Source organism: Hippocampus guttulatus, chromosome 17, assembly GCF_054856545.1.
Source record: "Hippocampus guttulatus isolate MCC_2025c chromosome 17, RoL_Hgut_1.0, whole genome shotgun sequence".
NCBI lineage: Eukaryota > Metazoa > Chordata > Actinopteri > Syngnathiformes > Syngnathidae > Hippocampus > Hippocampus guttulatus.
This window is the reverse complement of record NC_141277.1, coordinates 8,691,112-8,715,791: the sequence shown is the minus strand read 5'-3', so window position 1 is coordinate 8,715,791 and position 24,680 is coordinate 8,691,112. Positions and strand designations below refer to the sequence as shown.

Below are 24,680 nucleotides of genomic sequence, written 5' to 3'. Positions count from 1 at the left end.
AATTGAACAAAAAAAATTTTTAAGTACTGTAATGAGTAGAAACAATTTGAAGTGGGCGGTTAGAACATTTAATTCTGTGATTCTTTAACATACCACTAGAGGGAGCCCACATACCAAAAAATGGCCTTCATACCGCACTTTTGAGAATCACTCTTCTTCTTCACGCCTTTAATACAGTTCACGCAGTATAAGTTCATTTTTAGAGTCCACAGAAACACATTTTCTATGCTCAGACTTTGCAATATTAAAAAGAAAAAAAATGAAGCCAGGATAAATCATTTCAAAACCTTTTAAGAGGCGAATTAACCCTTTCGTGCACCCTGTAACCTGATGACATAAGCTGTCCGCTGCAGTAACCGCTGTTCCTGAACCGGTTAAAATAAATTAATATAATAATAATACATTTTATTTATAAGCGCCTTTCAAGACACCCAAGTACACTTTACAATAACAAAAAACACAAAACAATACGGGTTGAGCAGCGGCAGCCAAAACGCGCCAGCGTTCACTCAACCCGGAAGTCAGAAAGAAACCACAAGAGAGGGAGAGGGGGAGAAAAAAAAAACATGCTCGAACTACCCTCATTTTGAGGATAATTTGAGTTAGGCAAAAAACTCCTGCACAAGCATATGACAGTTACAATATGTGACTGCAGAAGTGCAAAGACCCTCTTATTCCTGATAATGGGGCTGTGTTCAGAATTAAACTGTTACACTCAAACTCGTATTAATTGGGAGTCAGCACACACCTGCCATTATTTAAAATGCCTCTGATTAACCCCAAATAAAGTTTGGATGTTCTAGTAGTCTTTTTTTCTTGTTGTTTGTTGGTGGGGGTTACACAAGGGTTTTTTTTTCTTATATATGATTAACTATAAACCAACTGTATATATTTTTTTCTCAGTATGCAGTCATTGGAAGGGAAATTTTTAACATGCTTACTTTCTTTTTTCAAAGTTCATGTGTTATTGGTGTGTTTTCTCTCTTAGTGACACATATTGGCACACACGCTGCTTTATTGTCGCGTTGTGAGTGGGGGACATCGATTGACAGCGCAGAGGCAGATCCACTTTATCAGGATGTGCAGGATGTCCTTATCATTTCCTCCAAGCCAACAGCCTGCATGAGCATGACCCATCGTGTGTGTGTGTGTGTGTGTGTGTGTGTGTGTGTGTGTGTGTGTGTGTGTGTGTGTGCTTTTTTTTTGTGACTGAAGCAGTCATCTGGAAGATGTACAAACAAGAAAGCTTTCCCCTGGTCACTATAGTTTCAGTTGGCGCCTGAAAACAGCACACTCTGTGAAGGGAATCTCACGTAACTTTACATCATTCCCGTTTGCATAGAATGGCACAGCCTCTGTCCCCCCCCCCCCCCCCCTCATTGTAGGATTCCAAACCGGCTAGATGAAGCATTTTTGTCATTCCTCTAGGATCTGGGAAGGATTCTGACGTGGGAACACAAGGCAAAGTAGGACTTTGGTCCAGTGTATGTGTCAATTAGGATCAGCGCAGGGGTTTACCGTGTGGCCACCAGGCAGTGGAAGGAGAACAATGAATGGAAAACGTGCACAGAGGATGCAGCCGCCACTGAACATGGGTAAGAAGTATTTGTGTGTATGCCAATCAATTAATTCTTGCCAAATGGACTTCGGGAATGAAATATCTCGATACAATATATGGCGATTTTGATTTTTGATGATCAAAAATCATGATGGTGAACATTACACAATACTTACTCTCAAGAATTTACAATGTCAATATAAGAAACTAAATACATTTTTGATGTCGACAGGAGATAGGGAATGGCTTTTGAAAAAAAAAATGTCCTTAATAGTCAAAAGGATTGAACTGAGTTATTCACTCCAAAATTACTTGGATCAAAAAAGTAAACCAAGTCAAGTCAAAAATGGATTGACCAATTTTTCTGAGTTATTAATTTGCTCCAATTTTTGGGGGGCAATTGTATTCCAATTTTGTTGGTTGCTTAGAAGAAAGCAATCCACAAAATTGCAATGGCTTGCTTTGTGGGTTATTCATTTCGCCAAACTTTTTGGGTTAAATAAACAACCTCCTTTCTGACCCAGTTTGGATTATTATCTACACAGCTGATTTTAAAGTTTTGTGATAAATGCACCTGTATTTTTTTTTTAAACATGAGTCCTTGAATCAAACTATTTAGCTTAGTCGACAAGTGATTGACTTGTTTTTCACAATACTTGAACACTTTCAGCCTACATGAGAAGGAGAACAAATATTTTCTCTTTGTGAGAACATGTATAATTTGACTTCAGTAGTAAATTATTTTTTTGTAATGTTAGCATTCTTCCTTGTAATTGACAATTGAATTGATGTACTATTACCTCTTTAAAAATGTACTCCCTTAATTCTTATAATACTTGTTTCCTCAAAAAAAAATTACTTCGTTATTTTATTCTCAAGTATTTGTTTTTCTTCCATGTGTCCTTAAACTTGATGTAAAAATCCACTTCTTTCGACATGTTATTCTTCGCACTTTGACAAATACGTAATGTCGAGTGTGACTTGACACGGCGTGGAAAAACACGTCTGGACAGACTCTCACTCTAACCTCACCTTTGCCGCATGAAGTGGAATTTAAACACGGTACAATAATAGCACAAGAACTTTCACATACTGCCCAATTTTTTTTTTTTTTATTGTGCCATTATCAGTAAAGGGGAAGGGTCGAGAATGATACTGTACGTGTGTGTGCGCTGAGGTTTCAGGAAACATGTTCCCAGAATAAAAAAGATGTATTGTCTGCTTTGGTCTTGTGTGAGAAGCAAACTGTTCCACCCTGTCACAGAGAGATAGATAGCTTTTAAGTGTGTGTGTGCGTGTGTGCGTGTGTGTGTGGAAACCTGTTGTTTGTACAGGAGCTCAGACTGTGTTCTCTCTGCTTTCCTGGCTAGATCACCGCCCATGAATTCGTGGCCAAAACCTCCCCGGATAGGGAAAAAAAAAAAGGTATGGGCGAGCGTGCCCGCCGCTAACACTTCCGACCTTTACTGCACATGTAACCTTGGGATGCCAAGAAAGGCGCAAAAGAGGACAGTAGAACCATGCTGAAGAATTACCACCTGGTCTACATTGGCCTGGAGCTGGCGATCGCCTGTCTGGCCGTTGCCGGAAATATCCTGGTGTGCTGGGCCGTGTGTCTCAATTCCAACCTGCAGAGCATCACTAACTTGTTTGTGGTGTCGCTGGCGGCGGCCGACATCACTGTGGGCCTGCTGGCCATCCCTTTCGCCATCACTATCAGGTATCATTGAAACGATTTGCGTTTGTTTGGGTGGATGTCAAGCTTATTGCAGGGTTTTTACCGAATCGAACCAAAGTGGCTAATGATTTTTTTGTAGTGGACTAAAGTCGACTCAAGGTCATCGTTGCCTTTCATTTAAAGTCATGCATTTCGGCAACGAAAAACCAATATGGATCGGAAAATTGGTTTCAATTGATGTGAATAAATCAAATCAAAGTGAATGGAATCATTCCACGTGAAAATGAGTCCTCTTTTTAAAATAATACAGAAAGCCTCATTTCAAAAAATGTGTCTTCCATGAAACACCAGTACTGGCTTTTGCGCCGACTTCCACGGATGCCTTTTCATCGCTTGCTTCGTCCTGGTGTTGACTCAAAGCTCAATCTTTAGCCTGCTGGCCATCGCCGTGGACCGCTACATCGCGATCAAGAACCCGCTCAGGTAAGACGACTCAAGAACTAGTAGTTGCAACTTTTAATTAGAGCAGCACCACCAGTTACTTTTCTATTAGATACTATACTGTAGATTCTATACTATTATAGTACACTGTACCCATGATCTCTGCACTGTGAAGCGGGATGTTCTAGCTAGTCGACCACCGTGCTGCCCTCCATTTTGGTTCATCTAAATTCATTCTTCTCATGTCAGGTGAAATCTCGTCACGTGCGTGACTAGCATATCAAAACAACATGGCGGAAGCGCTGAAATCACCGCTCACAAGCCTGAATGCCTTGAAGATTTTTGGGTGTAAAAAAAAATAAAAATAAATAAATAGCAATGAACTGAGCTGATTTTCCTTTCCCCTAAAAACAAAAATAATTTTAATCTAAATTTCTGCGAAAACAAGCCAAAGGAAGCTACATAAATCAATCGCAGGCCTGATATTGTTAAGAATGTTCTTCTTTCACAATGGTACAGCACTGACTTGAGCTGTTTAAACGTGCTTCATTAAAGCCAGTGTACAGTACATTCTTCCACCCTGAGAGGATATTCCATCTCGCATAAGCCACTGCAGGTGACTTATTTGCATAAGAGGTTGCATAACAGCTTGTTGTTTTTTTACTTTGCCTCTGGCAACAAAGCCTCATCAAGTTAAATCTCCATTAGAACCTTTAAAGGGTTTCTGGAGCTTAGTGACCATGGTTTCATACGCAGGGAATATGTTAGGTGTGTGTGTGTGCGTGTGCGTGCAGACAAAAAAAAAGTGCCACTCTAAAATAAATAAATAAAACCTAAGACAAACTGAGTCCAAAACCGTAAAACATTCACTGGTATACCACAAATGCTCATAATGTACAACAAACAAACAGTATACTGTATTACTTTTTTTGAAAAAAATTACCCCTCACGACTCAATAATAACTGGAAGAATATTGTCTTCTCGCAAAGCAACATTTGTGTTTGTCCTCATTTTTCCAGGTATAACAGCCTGGTAACTAGCCAGAGGGCAAAAGGTATCATTGCATTTTGCTGGCTCCTCTCAGTTGGCATCGGTCTGACACCAATGCTGGGCTGGAATAAAGGTTAGTGGTTTTCATTATAGAATTTAAAAAAAAATCAGATTGAACTAGTATTAATTGTAAAATAGATTGGGGGGAGAAAAATCTGAGCTAACTGCTCGATCTAGTGGTGACGTGTTCCCTTATTTAAATGCATTCAATTTCTATGAACCAGAGGCTAGTTCGAAAAATAGCTGTTGGTTTCTATCCTCCTCCAATTTGGAAAATGTACCTGTTAAAAATAATCGCAATAATAATAATACTTAGAAACAAACAAACATAGGAATTTGTCATCTGAAAAGATGATGATACTATTGTACCACATCACGGATTATAGATCCAATCCTCCAGTAGCAGCCTCACATCTTTATCCAATAAGTCCCGCCCCTTGTTATGAACATGACAGAGTAAAAAAAAGTTATCAAACCCAAAAACGTATTTGCTTGATCTGGGTCTTCATTCACAATACAGATCGGCAAATACAAACCCTAACTTGTCTTTAAAGGCCTAAAAAAAAAAGGACATTGGCACGGGCCCTTTGAGGTTAAGCGCTCATTCATTCCGTGTGCGTTATATGGCAAGTAAGACAAAAGTAGACTACTGGTACACCCCGACCAGAGTTCTCATTGACTTCACTCTTTGGCACAGGATGGAACTCCACCACCGCTTCCACCAGCAGTTGTCCCGAAGGCTTGACCGAGTGCCTCTTTGAGGGAGTGGTTACACTGGACTACATGATCTACTTTAACTTCTTTGGCTGCGTGCTGCTGCCCCTGGTGGTCATGCTGGTGGTCTACGCTCATATCTTCATGGCCGCCCGGCGCCAGCTCCGTCTGATGGGCCTCAAAAAGGTGGCCCCAGCTCCCTCTCGCGCTGAAAAAGAATCGTCTTCGTTTCGCTCCACCCTTCATAAGGAGGTGCACGCTGCCAAATCTCTCGCCATCATCGTGGGCCTGTTTGCATTTTGTTGGCTCCCCGTGCACATCATCAACTGTTTCAACTACCTGTGTGACAGCTGCCAACGTCCACACATCTGGGTGATGAACATCGCCATCATCCTGTCCCACGCCAACTCCGTCGTCAACCCCTTCATCTACGCCTATCGCATCCGAGAGTTCCGACAGACGTTTCGGAGAATTCTCCACCAGCACATTCTCGGCCAGAGGGACAACCGCTGCCTCTGGGTCGGGAGCGGCGATGGCCGAGACACGAGGAGCAGCAGCATCAAGCGGACTTCCTCGCGCATCAGTAAAGATGATTCGTCGTGCGGCACCGTGGTCAACAGCTACGTCCTCGACTCCAGCCAGTGGACGTCGACGTTGGGCACTCTACCAAACAGTTGCATACCCAATGGAAACCTAACAACACAGCAATCGGAAGGGATCAACAATGAGGAAGTGAGAGACATTGGAAGCGCTATTTCTTTTGTCAATGTTCAAGCTCTCTCCTACATACAGACCCACTCGACGGAATTGACAGAAGTGTCATAGACACAACACAACACGTCTTATCTAATGCAGACGATACAAATATTCGGACTGGAAATAAAGGAAATAGGATTTATGCATTCCGGGGCCATACCGCAGCCATCAAGAAAAACACATCAGAGGCAACATCACCATTAAGGACTTTTGAGACTTTCCCAGTTCATCAAAAATCTGAGGGTTTTCTCTTGAACTTCATATTCATTCATGTGATGTTAGAAATACATACCAGCATGTGCTTTTTGTCAAATAAATGAACTGCAAACAGATAATGTACATGATAACGGCAGAATATGTGAGAATGCTGACAGAGTGGACATTTTGGGCAAATGTTTACATTTCACCAAAGTTATCTATCTCTCTGCCGTCGGTGCTTCACCAAAGTTTGTAAAATCTAAAAATAATAAAACGCTCAGTCTTCCTTTTAATAAGATATGGGTGAGCAGCTTCACAGATTGACGCCACATATGGCATTTTACGTTATTTGAGGAATTGAATACCGTAAAACATAACCACCAATTCCCTCCTAAATCATAATACCATGTGATATGTATGGTGATTAAAAATAAAAAATGTAAAAAACACCAAAACAGCCAAGGCGGAAATAAAATGGAACAATTCTGACTTTGTCTAAAAAAAATTCTGGAAAATATCTCCCAAAAAAATCAAAAGAAAATGTCAACCTACTGCATCACATTGTATCATCAATTGACTTTGTTTATCAGCAACTTTCAGAAAGGGTTGCGGGCGGAAGATTTTTCTGGCTGCGTCTGTTGTATTGTCCGTGAAATCATTTGGAGGAGCCATTGGAATGTCCCCTTCACCGTCTGGCATTCAATCGAAGCCCCATCCCCACTTTTTTTGCATGCCAGTGGACTTTTAATGGTTCTGTTGTGCATTCCCTGATGTCAATGAGCAGACTTATCTGTTGCAATTTCAATTTTGTGCAGTCCGAATGCTTGGGTTGCATCAAATAAATGATGTATGTTGTCCATGTTGCATTTTACAAAATGTATTTTTCTCAAAGCCCGACTTGTTGATACAACAGCTATTTATCGACTGTTTTATGAAGTGGAAATAAGTCAAGTTGGGGAGCATGCAATGTTTAAAGAGAAGTCATCTGTTACCAAGGAACTTCTTAAATTGCAACAATTTGACGAGTGATTTGATAACTGCTAGGCAACATGTTGCCACTTTACTGTTTTTTTTCCCACATTGTATTCACCAGTACAGCCAAATCAAAGAGCTTGTTTTATCAGGTCAAATATGAGACCATATGCGGCTTTCTGAGTCACATTTGTAGACACAGACTGCGACGAAAAAAGACACACGCACACACGCAGCACACATCAGATAGCACTACAGACCACTCAACGAGAGGTGTTTACTGAGCAGCCTTACACTGACGCCAGCTTTAGAACTTAATGCAATGGAAATCAAATGTAGTCTTATTTGATGATCGCTTTTATTGTGCCATTACACTTTTTGTTTCCTCATTAAAAATCCCTTGAAAGTCTAGCATTAAACAACATTTATGCGCCTTACAGGGACACGTTTCCCGGGAGTGACACACGTAACCATGTTGGTTCGCGCTGCAGTATATGCAATATTTCTATGCTTTATTCATTTTTTGCACTCTTAAGATATGCACTTATAATCTTTAGCATAATAATTTAACAACTGAAATAGACACTGGCAAATTTTACACATTTCCCCCAACAAACTTTCTAAAATTAACAACAAAATATGTCCCCAAACCACATCGTAGATCGTTTTTGAGCAAACATTCAAGATATGTAACATATCGTACATATACTGTAGTTGGTGGTGGTTTGAGATTTTGGCCCTTTTACTCAACACTGCCATCATCTGTTAGGTATGGCTGCTCGAAAAATCTTAAATCTGAGTAAAGGTCATTTTGGATTTATAATGTGCATTTATTAATTGAGTCAGATACAGAACTATGTTTTTTTCAGTTGTGTGCTGTTCCATTATAAAATAAATCAATGTGAAAATCAAGATGGATTCAGAAGAGGGTAATGGTTAAAAAAAAAAACACAAATCCCGCAATGCATTGTGCTAGTAAACCGGAAGTATTTCAAAGTGCTGGGAGGTGCATTGTGGGTGGGCGGAAAAAGGCTCCAAAAGACGTAAGCGATCGATGACTGCACGTTGCTTCGTCTTTGGCTAAAACAATAAGTGGAACCTTGTTTCGAAGCAATAATATTCCAGGTAAGAACAACACAAAAGCCGTGAAGTAGATTACGCAATTATTTTAATCTAATTAATGTTGTGTGTGTTAGGCTGAATGAGCGCCTGTTGTAATTCATCCCATCTTCCAACATGGCTCCCTCCGTTCATGTTAGAGCTGCGAAAAGATATACAATTCGCGTTTAATTTAATCGAATCACATATTCTGGTTTGTGTTAATGAATTATCATTCTTAAAACTTTTTTTGTGGTGGGGGTCGGGCTGCTGTCTGTAAATTCATTACTTTGGTTGAGTTCAGTGTTCGTTAGCCGGTTGTAGCCAATGAAGCTAACCTTGTGCTTGGTAGCGTCACATAGTACCTTGTGTTGGCGACCAAATAACGTAAACAAATTATCATTTTTCAACAACAAATTGTGAAATTGAAGTTCGTCGCTGTAATTAGTTTGCATCTTTTGCAACGACATCCGAGAAAAGCCATTCGTTTACACCAAAGTGATTGGCGTTATACAAAGACTCGACACGATGAGTTACCCCTTTAGTACAACTAATGTGAATATTTTAGCTAGATAAAATCTGAAAGTCCTATTTAAGGATTAACCAACAAATGAATCATAGGAGTGTAAGGTTTCTGCTGTTGTCGACTTTTCACATTTGTTGTCACCATGAAATAGGTTTTGCATACATTTATTCAATGAAGTAAGGATGTTTCCACCTGAATGCCAAAAAGTAACAGAATTAATATATTGCGATATGTTTTCTAGGAAAGTAGCTCAAAATGTCGATTGGTGTGCCCATCAAAGTCCTGCATGAAGCCGAGGGACACATTGTGACCTGTGAGACCAACACTGGAGAGGTGTATAGAGGCAAGCTTATTGAGGCCGAAGACAATATGAACTGCCAGGTGATGCAATGCTACATTATACTGTTCTTCCTCACAGGTTGTAGAATTAGTTATGCCAACTAATTTTGAAATCAAACATTTAATTGAATAAATGTTGGCTTACTCAAGGGAGACATGCACAAATTCTGCATGATTTATCTAATCTCTGAACAAAGCCTTTATTTTATTTACCTTCAAGACATTTCCAGTGACTTGTAAATTTGACCTTGCTGTTTGGTTGTCGGCTTCATAGATGTCAAACATCACGGTGACCTATCGGGACGGGCGTGTGGCCCAACTGGAGCAAGTGTACATCCGGGGCAGCAAGATTCGCTTCCTGATTTTACCGGACATGCTAAAGAATGCGCCCATGCTGAAGAGTATGAAGAATAAGAACCAGGGCTCTGGTGCTGGGAGAGGCAAGGCGGCCATCCTCAAAGCACAAGGTGGGTAACACTCTTGGAAGCTCCAGTCAGAGGTACCACATTGTTGCAATTGAAGATCGTGACACGAAGTGGACAGAAATAGGATCTGCACCACACATGCATATTTTAAAAGAGAAAGGACCCCCACTCCCCCTAATTTTTCTCCCTACAAGCAGGAACTTTGTAAAGTCCTCAAAGGGCCAAACTAGCCTTCAGAGAGAGAAAATATATAATGCAATAATTCAGTTTCAATTATGATTGTGTGTGGCTTTAATATTATGGGCTTTTGACAGTTCCTCTTTGGGTTTATTAGATTCTAGAACTGAATCATGGGCTTGCTCAAATGCTCCAGTGAATTGATTGTTGCACAGTGCTGTTGTCACTTGCTCATATAATTCTCTTGTTTCTCATCAGTGGCCGCAAGAGGCAGAGGGCGTGGTGGAATGGGAAGAGGAAATATGTTCCAAAAGAGGCGATAATTGTTGCAGCCTTTTGCTTTTTGTATAGTTGGTTTGTTTTTGTTTTTTTTAATCCACCCACCTTCAATTGGTGATCTTGTTCATGATCTTTCTTGCGTGTTGCAATGTATTGCTCCAAATTCATTTTTTAATGAAAAATAAACATTTGAAATTGATATTCTCTTGTTTTTTTTAACCGAACTGAACTTGTAATGTGTTTTTTCTTTTACCCTTTAAAAGAACATTTTCATCAAGTCCCTATCTGAAAATTTTGACTAATTGACTTTTAATTATACAGTACATGTGGTGTATAATACCGAATACCATTTCTTCGCTAGCCTAATATCGTTGCCTATTTTTGAAAAATAAAAAAACGACAGAAGGATAGGGCAGTTGCCTTTAATTCGGCTTTTGTGAGTTATCATGGCCTGGGTGACTTAGGATCTACACGTAAGTAAAGAAAAAGCACTCTTTAGCAAGCTTTTATTTTTTGTTATTGTCACAGTAAGTCAAACATGATGTGGACTATTAAGCTATCGAATGCGGGGCTGCAAATGAAACGCGCATCAATGCGTCTTGGACAAATGATGTTGTGTTTTAAGACTCCAGAGTGCAGATATAGTTTGGTGTCGGAAGGATCTGTCCTGAGGCATTTAAAATATTTTTCTTTGCGTTTATCGAAGTGCTTAAGTTCCTATGTTTACCTCATATGACAGTTTGAGGTTATGAACGGTGAAAAGAGACGTTTATTTTTTATTTTTTGTCTTACTACTGCATAAGTGAGCAATTAAAACTCGTTTTGTCCGTTGGAACGGAGCTTCGTCGTAAAACGAGGAGGCCTGGGATGACTCTTTGAAATTGACTTGCACGTTCCCATTTGGGCCACGAGGGGAGCCATTGGACCACCGATTGAAGTGGAGATTCCCGACAGCCAAGTATAAAATTTAGGTCATAAGATAAACAAGATTTGTACAGAAGCCAGCACAGTCTCTCTCGGTGGGCGTCGCTTTATTTCAACTTACTTACTGTCCTCACTCCCCCCCTCCTCCCCTCACTCTTTTTCTTTGTTTTGTCTTGCGAATACTACTTAAAAGCGTTGTGAGGCACTTGCTCCGTCACATTGCTCGACTGCACTTGGAGCTAGCTGTCACATCTCCACCGCCTCGGATGGGGCGAGACCACTTCATACAATTTCACTGTGTAGGGCGAAAGAGCACGACAAGGTAATCTTTTATTTTCCAACCACGCGCGGCCTTTTGCTTCCGAGTTTCTCGTCGCTTTGACACTGGCATCTTTGCCAACCGTGTTAACATCTGGAACCTGGACCGGGGAGGCAGCGTCTGCTAACGTTAGCTGAGTTAGCCTCGTGGGACGTTTCGGGTACGATACTCAATTATGAACTGTACTATACTCCCCATTACGTACAATATATGCTTATTGTTTAATTGACATTTAAAACGGCTCAACATTCGTTGCATTATTAAGATAATTAATGGAGTAGTTTATGCCGACAATTTGTATTATTGAACCTAAAGTGGTCGTGAGAAAGAGGAGGGCTTTGAACGCATCATTGTATCACACGCTGGTGTTGACGTGCAATGGAAACATTATACGGTATGATCTACAAAAGTATTCCACAGCTAATGTTTTGTAATCCAGTATATGTATGCTAACAATTACCAGAATACAGTACATGCGGTCGTAGCGAAACAGTTTTGCGATCTATTGTTGAGGTCTGATGACTGATCAATTAACTTGGAACAATGACAGTTAATGACCTACACTGGGAATCACTTCAAACGTGTTTTTCTATCATCTTAAAACTGTATAAAAGTAGTTAGTAGACAAAGGCAAACGATTTTAATGAATGAATTTCCTCATGTTGTCGCCAGGGGATATCCCCCCCCCCCCCCCCCACACACACACACACACCACACAAGGGGTGTTCACACGGCAACATTTGCTCCTGTGCAGCGCTGCCCCAATAGAGCGTTCACACGTGCAAAGTTACACCGGTGTAGCCCCTTAAAACAGAGCAAATTTAACCTTGCACAGCGATAGATTAAATTTACACACTTCCAGTGATATATGGTTTGTTATGACATTTATTCAGCTGTGATTACATGTTAGTGTTTAAATGAAGTTGGTCAAGGATGCTCATCCGTCCATTTACAGCAGCTTATCCCTTCCATGGATCACTCTCAGGGTCGCCTTGTTGCTCTCATAATGAAGCGGTGGATCCTCCTCTCATCCAGATGGCCCCTGTGTGTTGTACATGTATGTCTTTAGGACAGCGTCCGCGTGCTTACGTTTAATGCTGCAAACTGCATATGACTTTGTTCGCCACCCTTACACAAGCTCCGCTAAGTCAACCTTACTCCCCTGTTAGAGAAGATCAGGCCACGTAATTTTTGTGAGAATAAGACATTGAGTAGACCATCTGGAGCTCGGCAGCAGGTACTTGAAAAGGCTTGCATCAGACTGTTTTCTTCAGATTTTTCCATCTCGGTGCTCTGATCAGAGCGGAAAGCTCAAGGCTTCAGACAGATTTTCATTATCTGTGATAGTTGCAGCCCCCCCCCCCCCCCAAATCATCAACACAAGGTAGGCTATTTCAATGTAGCCTACCATTGATAAAAACATATTGTAATTTCCGTACAACTGGTCAACAATAGACACAACCAGTGGTACACTTGCAATGGCTTTATTGAACAAACGGCAACAAAATAAACGCACAATAAAAACTCAATGATGACCACTCACGCCCACACTCAGGTCCAGGCTGGCTAAGGGTTAGCCAGTTAACTCTGAAGTAAGGCTTGAGAAATGGCTACAAAAAAAATATAAATACATTTTCCAAGTCAAGCAGGTATTGTATTGATTGAATGCAGTGGTATCATGTCCTCTCTTCGAATCGGATTAGTTACTGCTGCCACTATTGTAACTGTAGCCCCTTGTCATTCTTCTCTTGGATATTGTGATGAATGACAAAGGTCTTCATTTTGAGAGCCATTGGAGATGAAAAGTACGTACAGTATGTGGAGGAGGCTGGAAAATAACTCGTTGACGCACTGGAGTCAGAGGAGAAGTGAGGAGGCGGATACAGTATAGCTACTGAGATTTGAGAGCGGTCTGGATTTACACCGGTGCTTCTCAGCGCCTGCGAAACCATATCACAGCCTGCTCAGAGCTGACATGATATCAGCCAAATAGCAGAAATGTGTCCAAGTTAACAGCTCAACATCCCATTTGCAACGGATGGATAGAGAAAGTGGAATCGTCGCAGCAACCCAAAGTATTTTATTGTATATTTTATGAATTCCAAAATTTAACAGTTTTCAATGTACCTGAAAAAGTTCAACAATAATTGCTCCACCTTGAAACACAAGACGGCTGACGTCAAAGCACACCTGCAAGTGCTACTCACTTTCCATCCCTTATGGTCATGTGTTAGCATATCACCAGATGTTTGTGTTTTCTCTCAGTCTTTTTTTTAGGCGTCATCCCATATGATGGACCAGTTGTTGTCAGCGTTTGCGAAGAGGCACCATGTTCCCCTGTCACGTAAGCGCCTGGCCAGCTGCTGAGCCCGTCGCCTCCTGCGGCAGTCATGCACCAGCGCCGCAGCCTTCACCATCGTTCCCCGATCTGCTGTGCAGCTGTCCCGCGCCACCGTTGAGCGCCCACTCCGAAACGCCGTCCTCGGATACCATGGAGTCCCTCATTGTGGTCACAGAGTGCGAACCCCGCAGACCATTTGGGGCGCCTGGCGGGGAGGAGGAGGTAGGCTGTAACACACCTAACATCTTACATGTCTGAAAAAGTACAGTGGAATCTCAAAAATGAAATGCACATTGCATCATGCAATTCTGAATTCAACCAGAAATTTGTAAATGGGAGAGGTTCAGTGGATATTAAAAGTCTACACAATCTTCTTCAAATGGCAGGTTTCCTCGATTAAAAAAAAAAAAAAAAGCCAAGTTCGATCTTTTTTTTTTTTTTTTTTGAAAGATAAAGTCTGTTCAATTGAGATTTCTGTTCTTCACTGTCCGCTTACTTCCTCACTACTCAGGTCGAAGAAATGGACAGCTCCAAAACGCCGCCCCTGCCCACTCATTCGTGCGACCTTCTCTCTCACAATGTCGGGCGCTCTGAGGCACTCTTGCCGGTCGGCGAAGAGCAACGAGCACGGCTGAATCTGTCGGATAGGAAACTGTCATTGCAGGAGCGCTCGCAAAGTCAGATTTCCCCCTGCAGTTCCCCGGGACTCAACGGCCGTTACATTTATCCGTCGTTACCTTACTCCCCCATCACATCACCTCACTCTTCTCCACGCTTGCCACGCCGGCCCACTGTGGAATCCCACAGCGTCTCCATCACAGACCTCCAGGTACGGCAGAAATTGGCACATTATTATCATTTGATGGATCGGACGTTTGTTCGTCTCTGTGTGCCCTGCGATTGGCTGGCAACCAGTTCAGGGTGTCCCCCTGACTACTGCCCGACGACTGCTTGAATAGGCTCCAGCACGCCCGCGACCCTCGTGAGGATAAAGCAGATTGGAAAATGGATGAATAGATGGATGGATATCTGCATTCACCGAAAAAAAAAAAGGCATTGTTTTTAAAGCATGATGTCGCATTTTAAACCCCTGCCCCAACTCCCATTTTCATTTGTCTCAAAAGCAGCAATGCCACTGGTAAAGAGTGATCTTTGTGGATGCAAAGGTAAGGATTTATAGTCGGTAGACTTTAACTCATCTAGTACCAGCCAATTCTAGACCAAGTCTGAAAAAAACATTTAAAAACGTCTTTGGGAGTGAATGAGTTAATAGCAAATGAATGAACTGGAAATTGACATAGAAATTGACATTGTAACTCTCCCTTTAGTTGAGACTTCCTTACCCAGTGATTGGCACAACTAGTAGGTGCCATGTTGTGATTTCTTTGTCGATTTGAATGATTTAACTGCTCTGACTGTCAAACAGACACACCTTTGTTTAAAAATGCAGATAATGGGGAGTTTGTCCTGCATTTTATACTCGGAGCACTTGGAGTCCGCCGCCTGGCTCATAACACTACATTTAAAAATAGCATCTTGCTTAGTCACCGTATCCCTCTGTGGCGAAGTATTCTCTGTAGTCTGGCTTCAGATGCTTCTCAGCAGTGTCTTTGTTCTCATCCGTCTTTGGCACCTGCTGTTTAAAAAAAAAAAAAAAAGGCCGCAGGACAAAATGTTCTCCAAAGCTGCATCATAAGTCTTGTCTGTGGAATCGCAGACATGCCGCATAATAAGCCGAAAATGATTCCGTCAACTCTCGAGAGTTGTTTCGCATTTGTTCCATTTGTGAAGGCGGCTCGGTCCGTGATGTTCCAAATACTTGTGAACCTTGAATTCTTTTCTCTCTCGAGCCGTCGAAGGCATTTGATTGACGCAAAGCAAGCTTTCATAGAATGTCCTTGCTGATCACATTTTATAAGGACATTTTTAAAAGCTTTTTTTAAATGCATCTAACTGCTGCATTTATGAGAAAATCAAACATGTTCTGCTCCTCTTTCTCTCCTGTCTCTTTGGCTGCTCCTCAAGGACTGCGTTCAACTCAACCAGTACAAGCTGAAAGACGAGATTGGAAAGGTATCGTCAAATTTTGTTCCCATCCGCCAACTCCTCTTGTCACTCCCCCCCCCCCCCCCCTCTTTTTCTGTCAAGTCACGTTCATCGCGGAGGACAGGCAACGCGCTCTCTGATATCCTCCTTCCCAGATGTCCTCATTTCGAGAGCTGCGTGTGATCCAGTCGGCCCACCGCAGAGTCGGAAGATACCACGAGGGGCTGGTATAAATAGGACTCTCAAAACAATTGGGCTGGACTCTACGGATCTTGCTTGTCAATGTAGATTTACAACACTGTGTAGTGGAAATGGATCTTGATTTAAAAATAGTGGATATAGATATTGGCATGCATCTCGTCGCGTTCATGAGCTTTTTTTTGAACCTCCATTTCTATTAGGTGCCATAGATAAGAGCTCTACAAAAAAAAAAACAGCGCACTATACCAAAAATATTCTCCAGAGACGTGTACACTACTCGCTCCAGTGAAATCAACGGACTTGATAGCCCTCTCACATTCCTCCATGTTTGTGTATTTGATCTTGTGCGCTATTCTTTGCATGTTGTTTCCCATAAAGCATCGACAGCTGCTCCATCTCATGTCATTGGCTCCTGTTACACTTTCTGTTTCTCCTCCTCCTCCCCTTCCCGAACTACTCCAGGGCTCCTACGGCGTTGTCAAGCTGGCGTACAACGAAGACGACAACACCTACTATGTGAGTCACTCAAAACGCTTGACACGTACGCAACGCAACACGGATGCAACGTGAACGTTTTGTTTTCGCTCGCTTCCAAAAATTATACTTTAGAGTACCCATGACGAAAGGTGTGTCAATATTTTTTCTCTGTTTAATCCATCCAGGCCATGAAGGTTCTGTCCAAGAAGAGGCTGATGAGGCAGGCAGGTTTCCCACGTAAGTCCACATCCAGATAGTCTCCATAACTCCTCAGCACGTTCTGATGTTGTTTGCTACGACTATCGATGTATTTTCTCCCCATTCAGGACGACCGCCACCTCGCGGTGCCAGAGCGATTCCTGAGGGCCCCCCTCAGCCCAAAGGGCCCCTGGAGCGGGTCTACCAAGAGATTGCCATCCTGAAAAAGTTGGATCATTCTAACGTCGTCAAATTAGTCGAGGTGAAGGACACTTTGATTGTTGGTAAACATTGTGGTCCGAATACATTGGTAAATATGAAATGCTAAGGATGGTATGACAAAAAAAAAATCATGGGTGGGGGGGTCACTTGTTTGTCACAATTTCATTGTATTAAAATTTGTCAGAGAGCCATATCCGAAAAATACATTGTGTATCATACATGCCTGAGTTGACATTTCATGATTTAAAATGTTATTTAATGTCATTGGGTGTCATGCTACGTTGTAAAACAAAGACTGTTAAGACTAATTCTATTTATGGGCTGAATGCATTCATTGTGTGTGTGGTGTGTGTTTTCATTTTCATCTCTGTGTGATTCGGTGCCAGGTTTTGGACGACCCCAGTGAGGACCATCTGTACATGGGTATGTCGTGGCCCCGGCAACCTTACCTTCTGCGCAAGACAGTACATGCACATACATACAGGATCCATATAAAATTATGATGATTTTTCTACTCGAGGGGACCGCAAATCATTGCTTTACTAATCACGTGTTTGTGTTACAGTGTTTGAACTGGTCAAGCAAGGGTAAGCTTCAGCCTCTCCTTTTATTGTTAACGGTTGTGACACCGGAGTGAATTCAATGTTGTTCGTTTTGATTGCTAATTGCGTGTGTGTCTAGGGCTGTGATGGAGGTGCCGACAGATAAACCCTTCAGTGAGGACCAAGCACGCTTTTATTTCCAGGATCTGCTCAGGGGAATCGAGTATTGTGAGTCCCCACGCACATCCTGTTTTTTTTTTGACCCAGTCTCTCACTGCACGTTAGTATGAATGACATCAAGCCCCCCCCCCCCACTTTTTTTAAACATACATTGAATGCAGTACCATATAAGCAATTACGATGAATTTATCTACATTGTGAAGTCTGCAAAATTCATGCCGTCACGTGGAAGATAATGTCACGTTCCGTTTTCACAGTGCATTATCAGCGAATCATCCACAGAGACGTCAAGCCCTCCAACCTGCTGGTGGGAGAGGACGGCCACATCAAGATCGCCGACTTCGGCGTCAGCAACCAGTTTGAGGGAGCGGACGCTCTCTTGACAAGCACTGTGGGAACACCGGCCTTCCTCGCCCCTGAAACACTGTCGGAGACCAGGAAAAACTTCTCCGGCAAGGTAAAGTAGATGGCAGGTGACTCACGGGCGCCCTCTAGAGGTGATGGGCAGTAATACAAGACTCATTTCCAGTTATAAAAAAATAACAATTTTAAAAAATGCAGTTATCATTCATACAATCTGGACTCATATACTAATATGCAAGTTGTTTAATATTCCTACAGGCTTTGGATGTTTGGGCAATGGGTGTGACACTCCATTGCTTTGTCTTTGGATCGGTGAGTTAGTGCATCATTTTAGTGAGGATTGTTTGAAACCAAAACGTCTGTTTATTTGTTTTCCATTTTCAGTGTCCATTTATGGATGAACGCATCCTCAATCTGCATCAAAAAATCAAGACACAGCCAGTAGAATTACCTGAACAGTCAGTTTGTATTTTTATTTTTTATTTTTTTTTAACAGTAGCTTGTGTGGTCACTTTTCCAAAGAAGATCCAGTATAAAAGTCTTTTTGTCTCAACAGTGCCGACATATCAGATGATCTTAAGGATTTGTTGCTCAAAATGCTGGATAAGAATCCCGAAACCAGAATATCAATTCCACAGATTAAGGTAAATAAAATGTGAATGTTTTTACTGATAACTCTGCAGGACTTCAATCGGTGTATCATCCTTTGTACAAAGTCAGTTTTCGTGTTGTTTTCTCGGACCCAGCGGCGTATTTTCGATTGCTGATTTTATGTTCAGTTGCACCCGTGGGTGACGAGACACGGCGCAGAGCCCCTCCCACCAGAAGATGACAACTGCTGTACGCTGATTGAGGTGACGGAGGAGGAAGTGGAGAATTCGGTGAAACACATCCCGAGCCTGGCAACAGTGGTACGTACGCCATATGTTTCCTTGTGGCTCACTTAATAAACTGAATTATGGACAAAATACAGCCTGATAAATTTAGGCTGTGGATATTTTTTGTTATCAAATTTACATAAAAGCGTTTTCGGGAAAAGGAAAAAAAACAAATAAGAAGAGTCCGGTTGCCTTGATTCAACCATTGCGATTACTTTGTTGACTGAGAATCTTACTCATACACGAAAGGAAAATACAGAGTATATACAATAGTTCCCTATCTCGTGGTCCTTGTGTTTTTTTTTTTAATTCATGCAATGTTGTGTGTGTGTGTTCAATTGTCAGATTCTGGTGAGAACCATGTTGCGAAAGCGCTCCTTCGGGAACCCCTTTGATTGGGCACGGAAAGAGGCATGCAGCAACTCGTGCACTTCAGGACAGACGTAAGGACACACACTCACATTCACACACTCAAGTCAAATATTGGACGTCGTTGTATCGCTAGCCACGTGTGATACTGCAATAGTGAGTACTAGATAAATGACGGGACCAGAAGCGGCATTTCTCAACAGTTTCAAACTTTTAAGAGTGACTTCTGAACCGACCAAAATGTCTTCGCTCACCAAAAGAGCAGCACCCCGTGAAACACTTGAACAGAACATGAGACCATGCGTCATGTAGCGCATGAAGGCAAAATCGTTTCACTTCATTGAGCTCTCGCCACAATTTTGAAAGGCATTACAGAGTTCACTTTTTGTCTGGGAAATCATCTGCTTAATCCTCCGTACCTCCATTAGCACCATAGCTTCTGTTTGCTTTTCGTAGAAATATAAGAAATTCAGTGCCATCCAGGCTTTGATTAGATAGGACAAAAGTGTTTTTCAGGAGAAAGCGTCCTTTGTTCGGCGGACATAGATCTGACTGTTATTCGCATAACAGTGGAAAGAAATACCAAATTTTCTGAGGATGGAACCTAAGGTCAGCAAATATGATGAAAACAGCAGGGGCCCCAATATAAAACCCTGAGGAACACCATACGATAGAGGGACAGAGTGGGACTCAGTTCAGCCGAGGCTAACATTAAAACTCAGTGCCAGTGATAACCGTCCCACGGTAATGTTCTTGACAGAAATGTGAAAATATGGAAAGGCCAAATAAATTGTTCTGGAATTGAATTTTTTTACAGAATATCTTGTCGTTTTATCCAATGTTGTCCCTTCATCTTGTCCAAAAGCTGGCCAAGAGCCTTGAGTGCTGATGTCTTTCCGTCGTGGCTCATTTTCCTCTTCGCGCGCTTATGCAGTCCAAACATCAGCTGGTGGCGTTGCCTCACTTGTCGTTGCGCTGCTGTGTGTGCTCTCCTAAAGGAAACAGCAGCCTGCAGACAGTATGATGAGCATTGAGCCGCCCTATGTTGGTGAAGACGAGGCTCTTTCCTGATGCAGTAGTGTGTGTGTGTGTGTGTGTGTATTCTTCACAACATCCCTTTCATCGTCACTTTTCTACTTTGTACTTTTCCGGGGAGGTGGTACACGCGTCGGTGAGAAAACGAGCGGGGTCGTTTATAAGGCAAGAGCGTGCTAACGGTCCCCTTCTCTTTGCATGCGTCTTTCAGCGTTAGCATGCTCAGTCTCAGGCTTACGAGTGTCATATGCTAGTTTAGAGCAGCCCCCTCCCTAAAATTCTTGCTCCTTACTTGACAACTCTATCAGGTATGGTGGGAGGGTTGGGCGGTGGTGGTGATCACGGCACACACTTTTAGGAAGTCAGGGATAAGTTCTTGGTCTTCACCACCACCTGAAGTTAAAAAAAAAAAATCACTCTTGCGTATGAGTGGTAGCATCTCATGTGACATATTTTATTGAAAGAAGTATGGCAGGGAGTGATGAATTGTTTACTGACTGCATGTGTTCCTTGTGGATTTCGAAGCTATTCGATTTTTTTTTTCTGACATTCCATTTACTAACGTCTAAAAAGCTTTAAGATCACTCGGTGTAGTACTTTGTGAACAATCAGACTCTTCTTCATTGCTCCATACAAAAGTGGAGAGTTGCAAGGGGCATCGTGCTTCTGTTGAATCTTTTTGGATGAAAGGAACTTCATATAGGGGAGGGTCCCAAAAGTCCCCATACATTTTTTTTCTGACTATGCGCACATACACTATGTTGCAATCGCTGTTTCTTTTTTTTAACGTATTCGTCGATTATACCAATCCTCAAAGCCATCTTTTTTTTTTCCTTTGATGGTTCAGCTATGTTCATCCTCATTGGTTGAGTTTCAAATTGCGCATCAAAGATTGATTGACAGGGAAGACATGATTGAAATTTTCATTTTCATGGCGCACTTTTGAACAAAACTGGAGCGGAAAGGTGCAAAGGGACTTTTGGGACACGCGTTATGTATAATCTCTTTTTGATTCTGTCGTGTTTGTAATGTTTCAACTCCACGTTAGTCCTCCAATCATTTGGAATGACGACACTCTTGCTTCTTGAACCCCAAGTGAAACTAGTGAATGTTCTTATTTGTGTTTTTGTATGTAAAAAAAAAAAGGCACTGATGTTCATTTACAAATGCACATTTTAAAAAGACCCAAAAAATTAGACTGTGCATAAGTTTTTTATTTTATGTAAAGCAACTGTAAAAAAAACTTTGAATACATTTTGAAATAGGTAATGCATCTGAAGTTTTTTTCTTTTTTACACAAATCTAAATCTATGCATGACATATCTAGAGGAAAAATTAAAAAGAATAAAATTTAAAAAAAAAACAAGATGTGCCATGTTGGGGGTGGAATTTCTAACTAATATTTATTAGCTGTGATTTTTGTGAACCTTTTTTTTTTCACATTTTGTTCGCTTCGTTTCTGTTTTCACCGCAATATTAGAAGCAGATGGAATTACCGGATGTGTATAATTAACATGTCACTATTTAATGCTCCTACACAAGAATTACTTTACCACTAATGTGTGCTCAATGTATACGAAAGGGAAACTTCTTTCATATTACTCTGTGCTGCGAGTCAAATTTGTATTCTTTCTTTTTTGTTGTTATTTGTTTTAAATATGAGCACTATGCATTAGTGTTTTTTTTCTACTGTTAGTGCAATTTACGTTTTGGGTCAAGTGCAAGCACTACAAAGGAGTATTTGGGCCACAATGGATTTTTTTTGGGGGGGGGGAATAAAAAGTCCTAATCTTATGACTATGAAATCTAGACACTTTTTAGATTCTGTTCTAAAAAGATTTGTTTGTGACCCCCCCCCTTCTATCTATCTATCTATCTATCTATCTAATCTATCTATTAATTATTGTTATTATTATTAAAATTTCCTTGTGGCCCTAATACTCAAATTGCTCAGAGTGCAGTGGCTCACAGCACAAAACAGTGATAGGCTGCTGCTGCTGCTGCAAGTAATCCTCATAATGATTGATGAGAGATATTCCAAATATACTCTCCATTATTGGTCATGTTAAGTTAACAGTGAGGTGAAGGTGAAAATTTGAATGTTTTTGGCGCTGATGAATTGCTGAACAGTATTTTAAACTTGTTTTATTATGAAACATTTAGAAGTAAGTACTTCCTAGGGATAAGGTCCTGGCTTTAATTTCAATTTATGAAAATAACAGTAAGTTTGAACTATTTCATTAAAAAAAAAAAAAATATATATATATATATATATAAACTATATGGGTATTTATCTCTTCAAAAATGCATGCAAACACAAATATCCTCTGTAATGTCAGCATGAGACGCCCTTGGCAACGATAACAGGACTTTATTCTACACATACTGTATCTTCTTAAATGTTTGAATAAAAATGACCACCTTTACTTTGGCTCCATTTGGATTATGTGATGTTGTGAAGCGGCGGCACATTGTTCAACTGGTTAGCACGCCCACCACAGTACAGAGGTGGAGGGTTCGATTCCGGCTCCGGCCTCCCTGTGTGGAGTTGGCATGTTCTCCTTGTGCCTGTGTGGGTTTCCCCCACATTTTCCTCCCACATTACAAAAACATGCATGACAGGTTAATGGAACAGTCTAAATCATATCCGGGCATTGTACGGCCCGCTAGGAAGAGTTGGTTGGAATTAAGAAAATAAAAGAAATAATACTTCACATTTTTTGGGGGAAAATGCCTGACTCTTACTGGCCTGTGAAAAGTGTATTGGATATAAAAAAAATAAAAACTACTTGCAAAATTTTGCGTAGTGCGTGGGCGAAAACAGCAACACTTTTACTTTGAAATCTGTTTACGGTGTCCGTGCGTCGTTTACGTACAGGTACAGGTGATCCTGATTAGTTTGTGGTGAGCCGGTCGCCGCCTTGAAGGAATCGGATGTGAGTCGGCATTACGCGACGAAACATGCGGAAAAATACAGACATTTGACTGAGGCTGGGAGAGCGCAGATATCCGAAGTTTGGCATGCGAAGCTAGAAAAACAACAAGGCTATTTGACCGAGCAACACTCAACCCGGCAAGCGCCAATCAGGAGCAGCGTTGTGATAGGCCACAACATCGCCAAGAACACCAAGCCATTTTTGGAGGGGGAATTCGTTAAAGAGTGCTTGGTGGACTGCAGCGCTACTATGCCCGGAGCAACAGAAGAAGCTCAACAAATCCAGGTACAGGCCCCCTCTTACTGATGAGCATCTGTCATGTGCTGTTGTGAGCTATGTTACATTATTACTGGCATGCAAAGACATTGTGGTATGTTCATGGAAAGTTACAATCAGAAAGCGTTGCGGTTTTCATGTTACTGAAAAAGTTACAAATGTTGCACAATTACAATTGTTTTGCTTAATTGGTGCGAAGTGTGGATTCACCTGAAAATGTTCTGCAGTCAGAGAGGGGTTAAAATATGTCATTTATCGTGGTGCGATGAAACTACGGATTAACTTTTTAGCCATAGAGTGTGAACCCCCACTATTCATGGGGGATAGGGACCAGGTCAGCCTGCGTCCAGTATACTTGTAGATGTATTTAGCATCGCCTTGGCCACTCGGTATTGCTCTCCACCCGATAAATCGAAACATACCTTTCAGAGTAAAAGTTATATTTACAAGACTTGTAAATTAATAATTCCTCAACTCTTTCCCAAGTGCAAATCAGTTTCCAAAGTCGGGTTAGGGTTTCAAAGTCGTATCGAACTCGAGTCCCACTTCTGTTCAAACTACAGTTTCAAGCGGTCGCCATCTGATGGCCTGTATGTGAATTGACGTCGGTGACAACTGGCAATCTATAATCAATACCGAGAAATTTTTCGCGAAGTAAAATGTTTGTCATTATCCATATTTTTGGGGGTACGGACGTCACGGAAAAAAATGCATTTGAAGAGCTGCACTTTATTCAGAGCCACATGCAGCGAAACTTTTTCAACTCACCATAAAGAATCAAAGTTTCATGTTTTAGCACGAGTGCTAATTCTTAACACTTGCCCACAGGACACATTTTAGAAAATACTAAACGATACAATAGATGAAATTCAAGGAGGTCGACAGAAAACAAGAAAGTAGACTATTTACAATATCTGGCATTGTAATAATTTTTAGCCTTGAGAACCCAAGAACCCTTTTCTTCTTTGGAAAATTATGAATTATGCATTATATGACTGCTATAAATTCACTGAACACCAACATGTATGTTTTTTTTTTACAATTTTAACCCTTTATTCCCTAATTTAGGATTAGGGCGAAATTTGACCCTTTGGGATTTAGGGGTATCATTTCGAAAAATCTGAATGACAAACACTGTCAGTAAACTATTTAGAATTTAAG

General features: G+C 41.4%; 3 protein-coding genes across 4 annotated transcripts; all 3 read left to right on the top strand.

The window, feature by feature from the left end:
* Window positions 1–1,121: 1,121 nt before the first annotated feature.
* adora2ab (adenosine A2a receptor b) lies at window positions 1,122–7,255 on the top strand. 2 transcript variants are annotated; one of them, XM_086135115.1, is made up of 5 exons: window positions 1,122–1,595; window positions 2,929–3,278; window positions 3,588–3,719; window positions 4,698–4,801; window positions 5,426–7,255. In XM_086135115.1, exons 2-5 carry the CDS (start codon window positions 3,079–3,081, stop codon window positions 6,265–6,267), a joined length of 1,278 nt encoding a protein of 425 aa, XP_085991241.1. In that variant the 5' UTR covers window positions 1,122–1,595; window positions 2,929–3,078; the 3' UTR covers window positions 6,268–7,255. The 2 variants fall into 2 exon arrangements, with proteins under 2 accessions (XP_085991241.1, XP_085991242.1); XM_086135116.1 differs by having other exon boundaries at window positions 2,893–3,278.
* Window positions 7,256–8,347: 1,092 nt separating this feature from the next.
* Window positions 8,348–10,411, top strand: snrpd3l (small nuclear ribonucleoprotein D3 polypeptide, like). The gene is made up of 4 exons (XM_086135117.1): window positions 8,348–8,493; window positions 9,234–9,373; window positions 9,606–9,798; window positions 10,192–10,411. Exons 2-4 carry the CDS (start codon window positions 9,248–9,250, stop codon window positions 10,254–10,256), a joined length of 384 nt encoding a protein of 127 aa, XP_085991243.1. The 5' UTR covers window positions 8,348–8,493; window positions 9,234–9,247; the 3' UTR covers window positions 10,257–10,411.
* Window positions 10,412–13,784: 3,373 nt separating this feature from the next.
* camkk2 (calcium/calmodulin-dependent protein kinase kinase 2) lies at window positions 13,785–22,733 on the top strand. The gene is made up of 16 exons (XM_086134752.1): window positions 13,785–14,018; window positions 14,308–14,625; window positions 15,822–15,869; window positions 16,506–16,559; window positions 16,706–16,757; window positions 16,847–16,980; window positions 17,327–17,363; window positions 17,506–17,527; window positions 17,622–17,710; window positions 17,920–18,119; window positions 18,284–18,337; window positions 18,410–18,483; window positions 18,582–18,669; window positions 18,805–18,936; window positions 19,249–19,346; window positions 20,271–22,733. The coding sequence occupies exons 1-16, from the start codon at window positions 13,785–13,787 to the stop codon at window positions 20,341–20,343; spliced, it is 1,707 nt and encodes a 568-aa protein (XP_085990878.1). The 3' UTR covers window positions 20,344–22,733.
* The last annotated feature ends 1,947 nt before the right edge of the window (window positions 22,734–24,680 follow it).

Coding starts and splice junctions, on each gene's coding strand:
- adora2ab (XM_086135115.1), top strand. CDS start 3,079: ATGCTGAAGAATTACCACCTGGTCTACATTGGCCTGGAGCTGGCGATC. Junction 3,279..3,587: donor CCTTTCGCCATCACTATCAG/GTATCATTGAAA, acceptor ATGAAACACCAG/TACTGGCTTTTGCGCCGACT. Junction 3,720..4,697: donor GCGATCAAGAACCCGCTCAG/GTAAGACGACTC, acceptor TCATTTTTCCAG/GTATAACAGCCTGGTAACTA.
- camkk2 (XM_086134752.1), top strand. CDS start 13,785: ATGTTCCCCTGTCACGTAAGCGCCTGGCCAGCTGCTGAGCCCGTCGCC. Junction 16,560..16,705: donor AAGACGACAACACCTACTAT/GTGAGTCACTCA, acceptor TAATCCATCCAG/GCCATGAAGGTTCTGTCCAA. Junction 19,347..20,270: donor TCGTGCACTTCAGGACAGAC/GTAAGGACACAC, acceptor GCTCTCCTAAAG/GAAACAGCAGCCTGCAGACA.
- snrpd3l (XM_086135117.1), top strand. CDS start 9,248: ATGTCGATTGGTGTGCCCATCAAAGTCCTGCATGAAGCCGAGGGACAC. Junction 9,374..9,605: donor AAGACAATATGAACTGCCAG/GTGATGCAATGC, acceptor TCGGCTTCATAG/ATGTCAAACATCACGGTGAC. Junction 9,799..10,191: donor GGCCATCCTCAAAGCACAAG/GTGGGTAACACT, acceptor GTTTCTCATCAG/TGGCCGCAAGAGGCAGAGGG.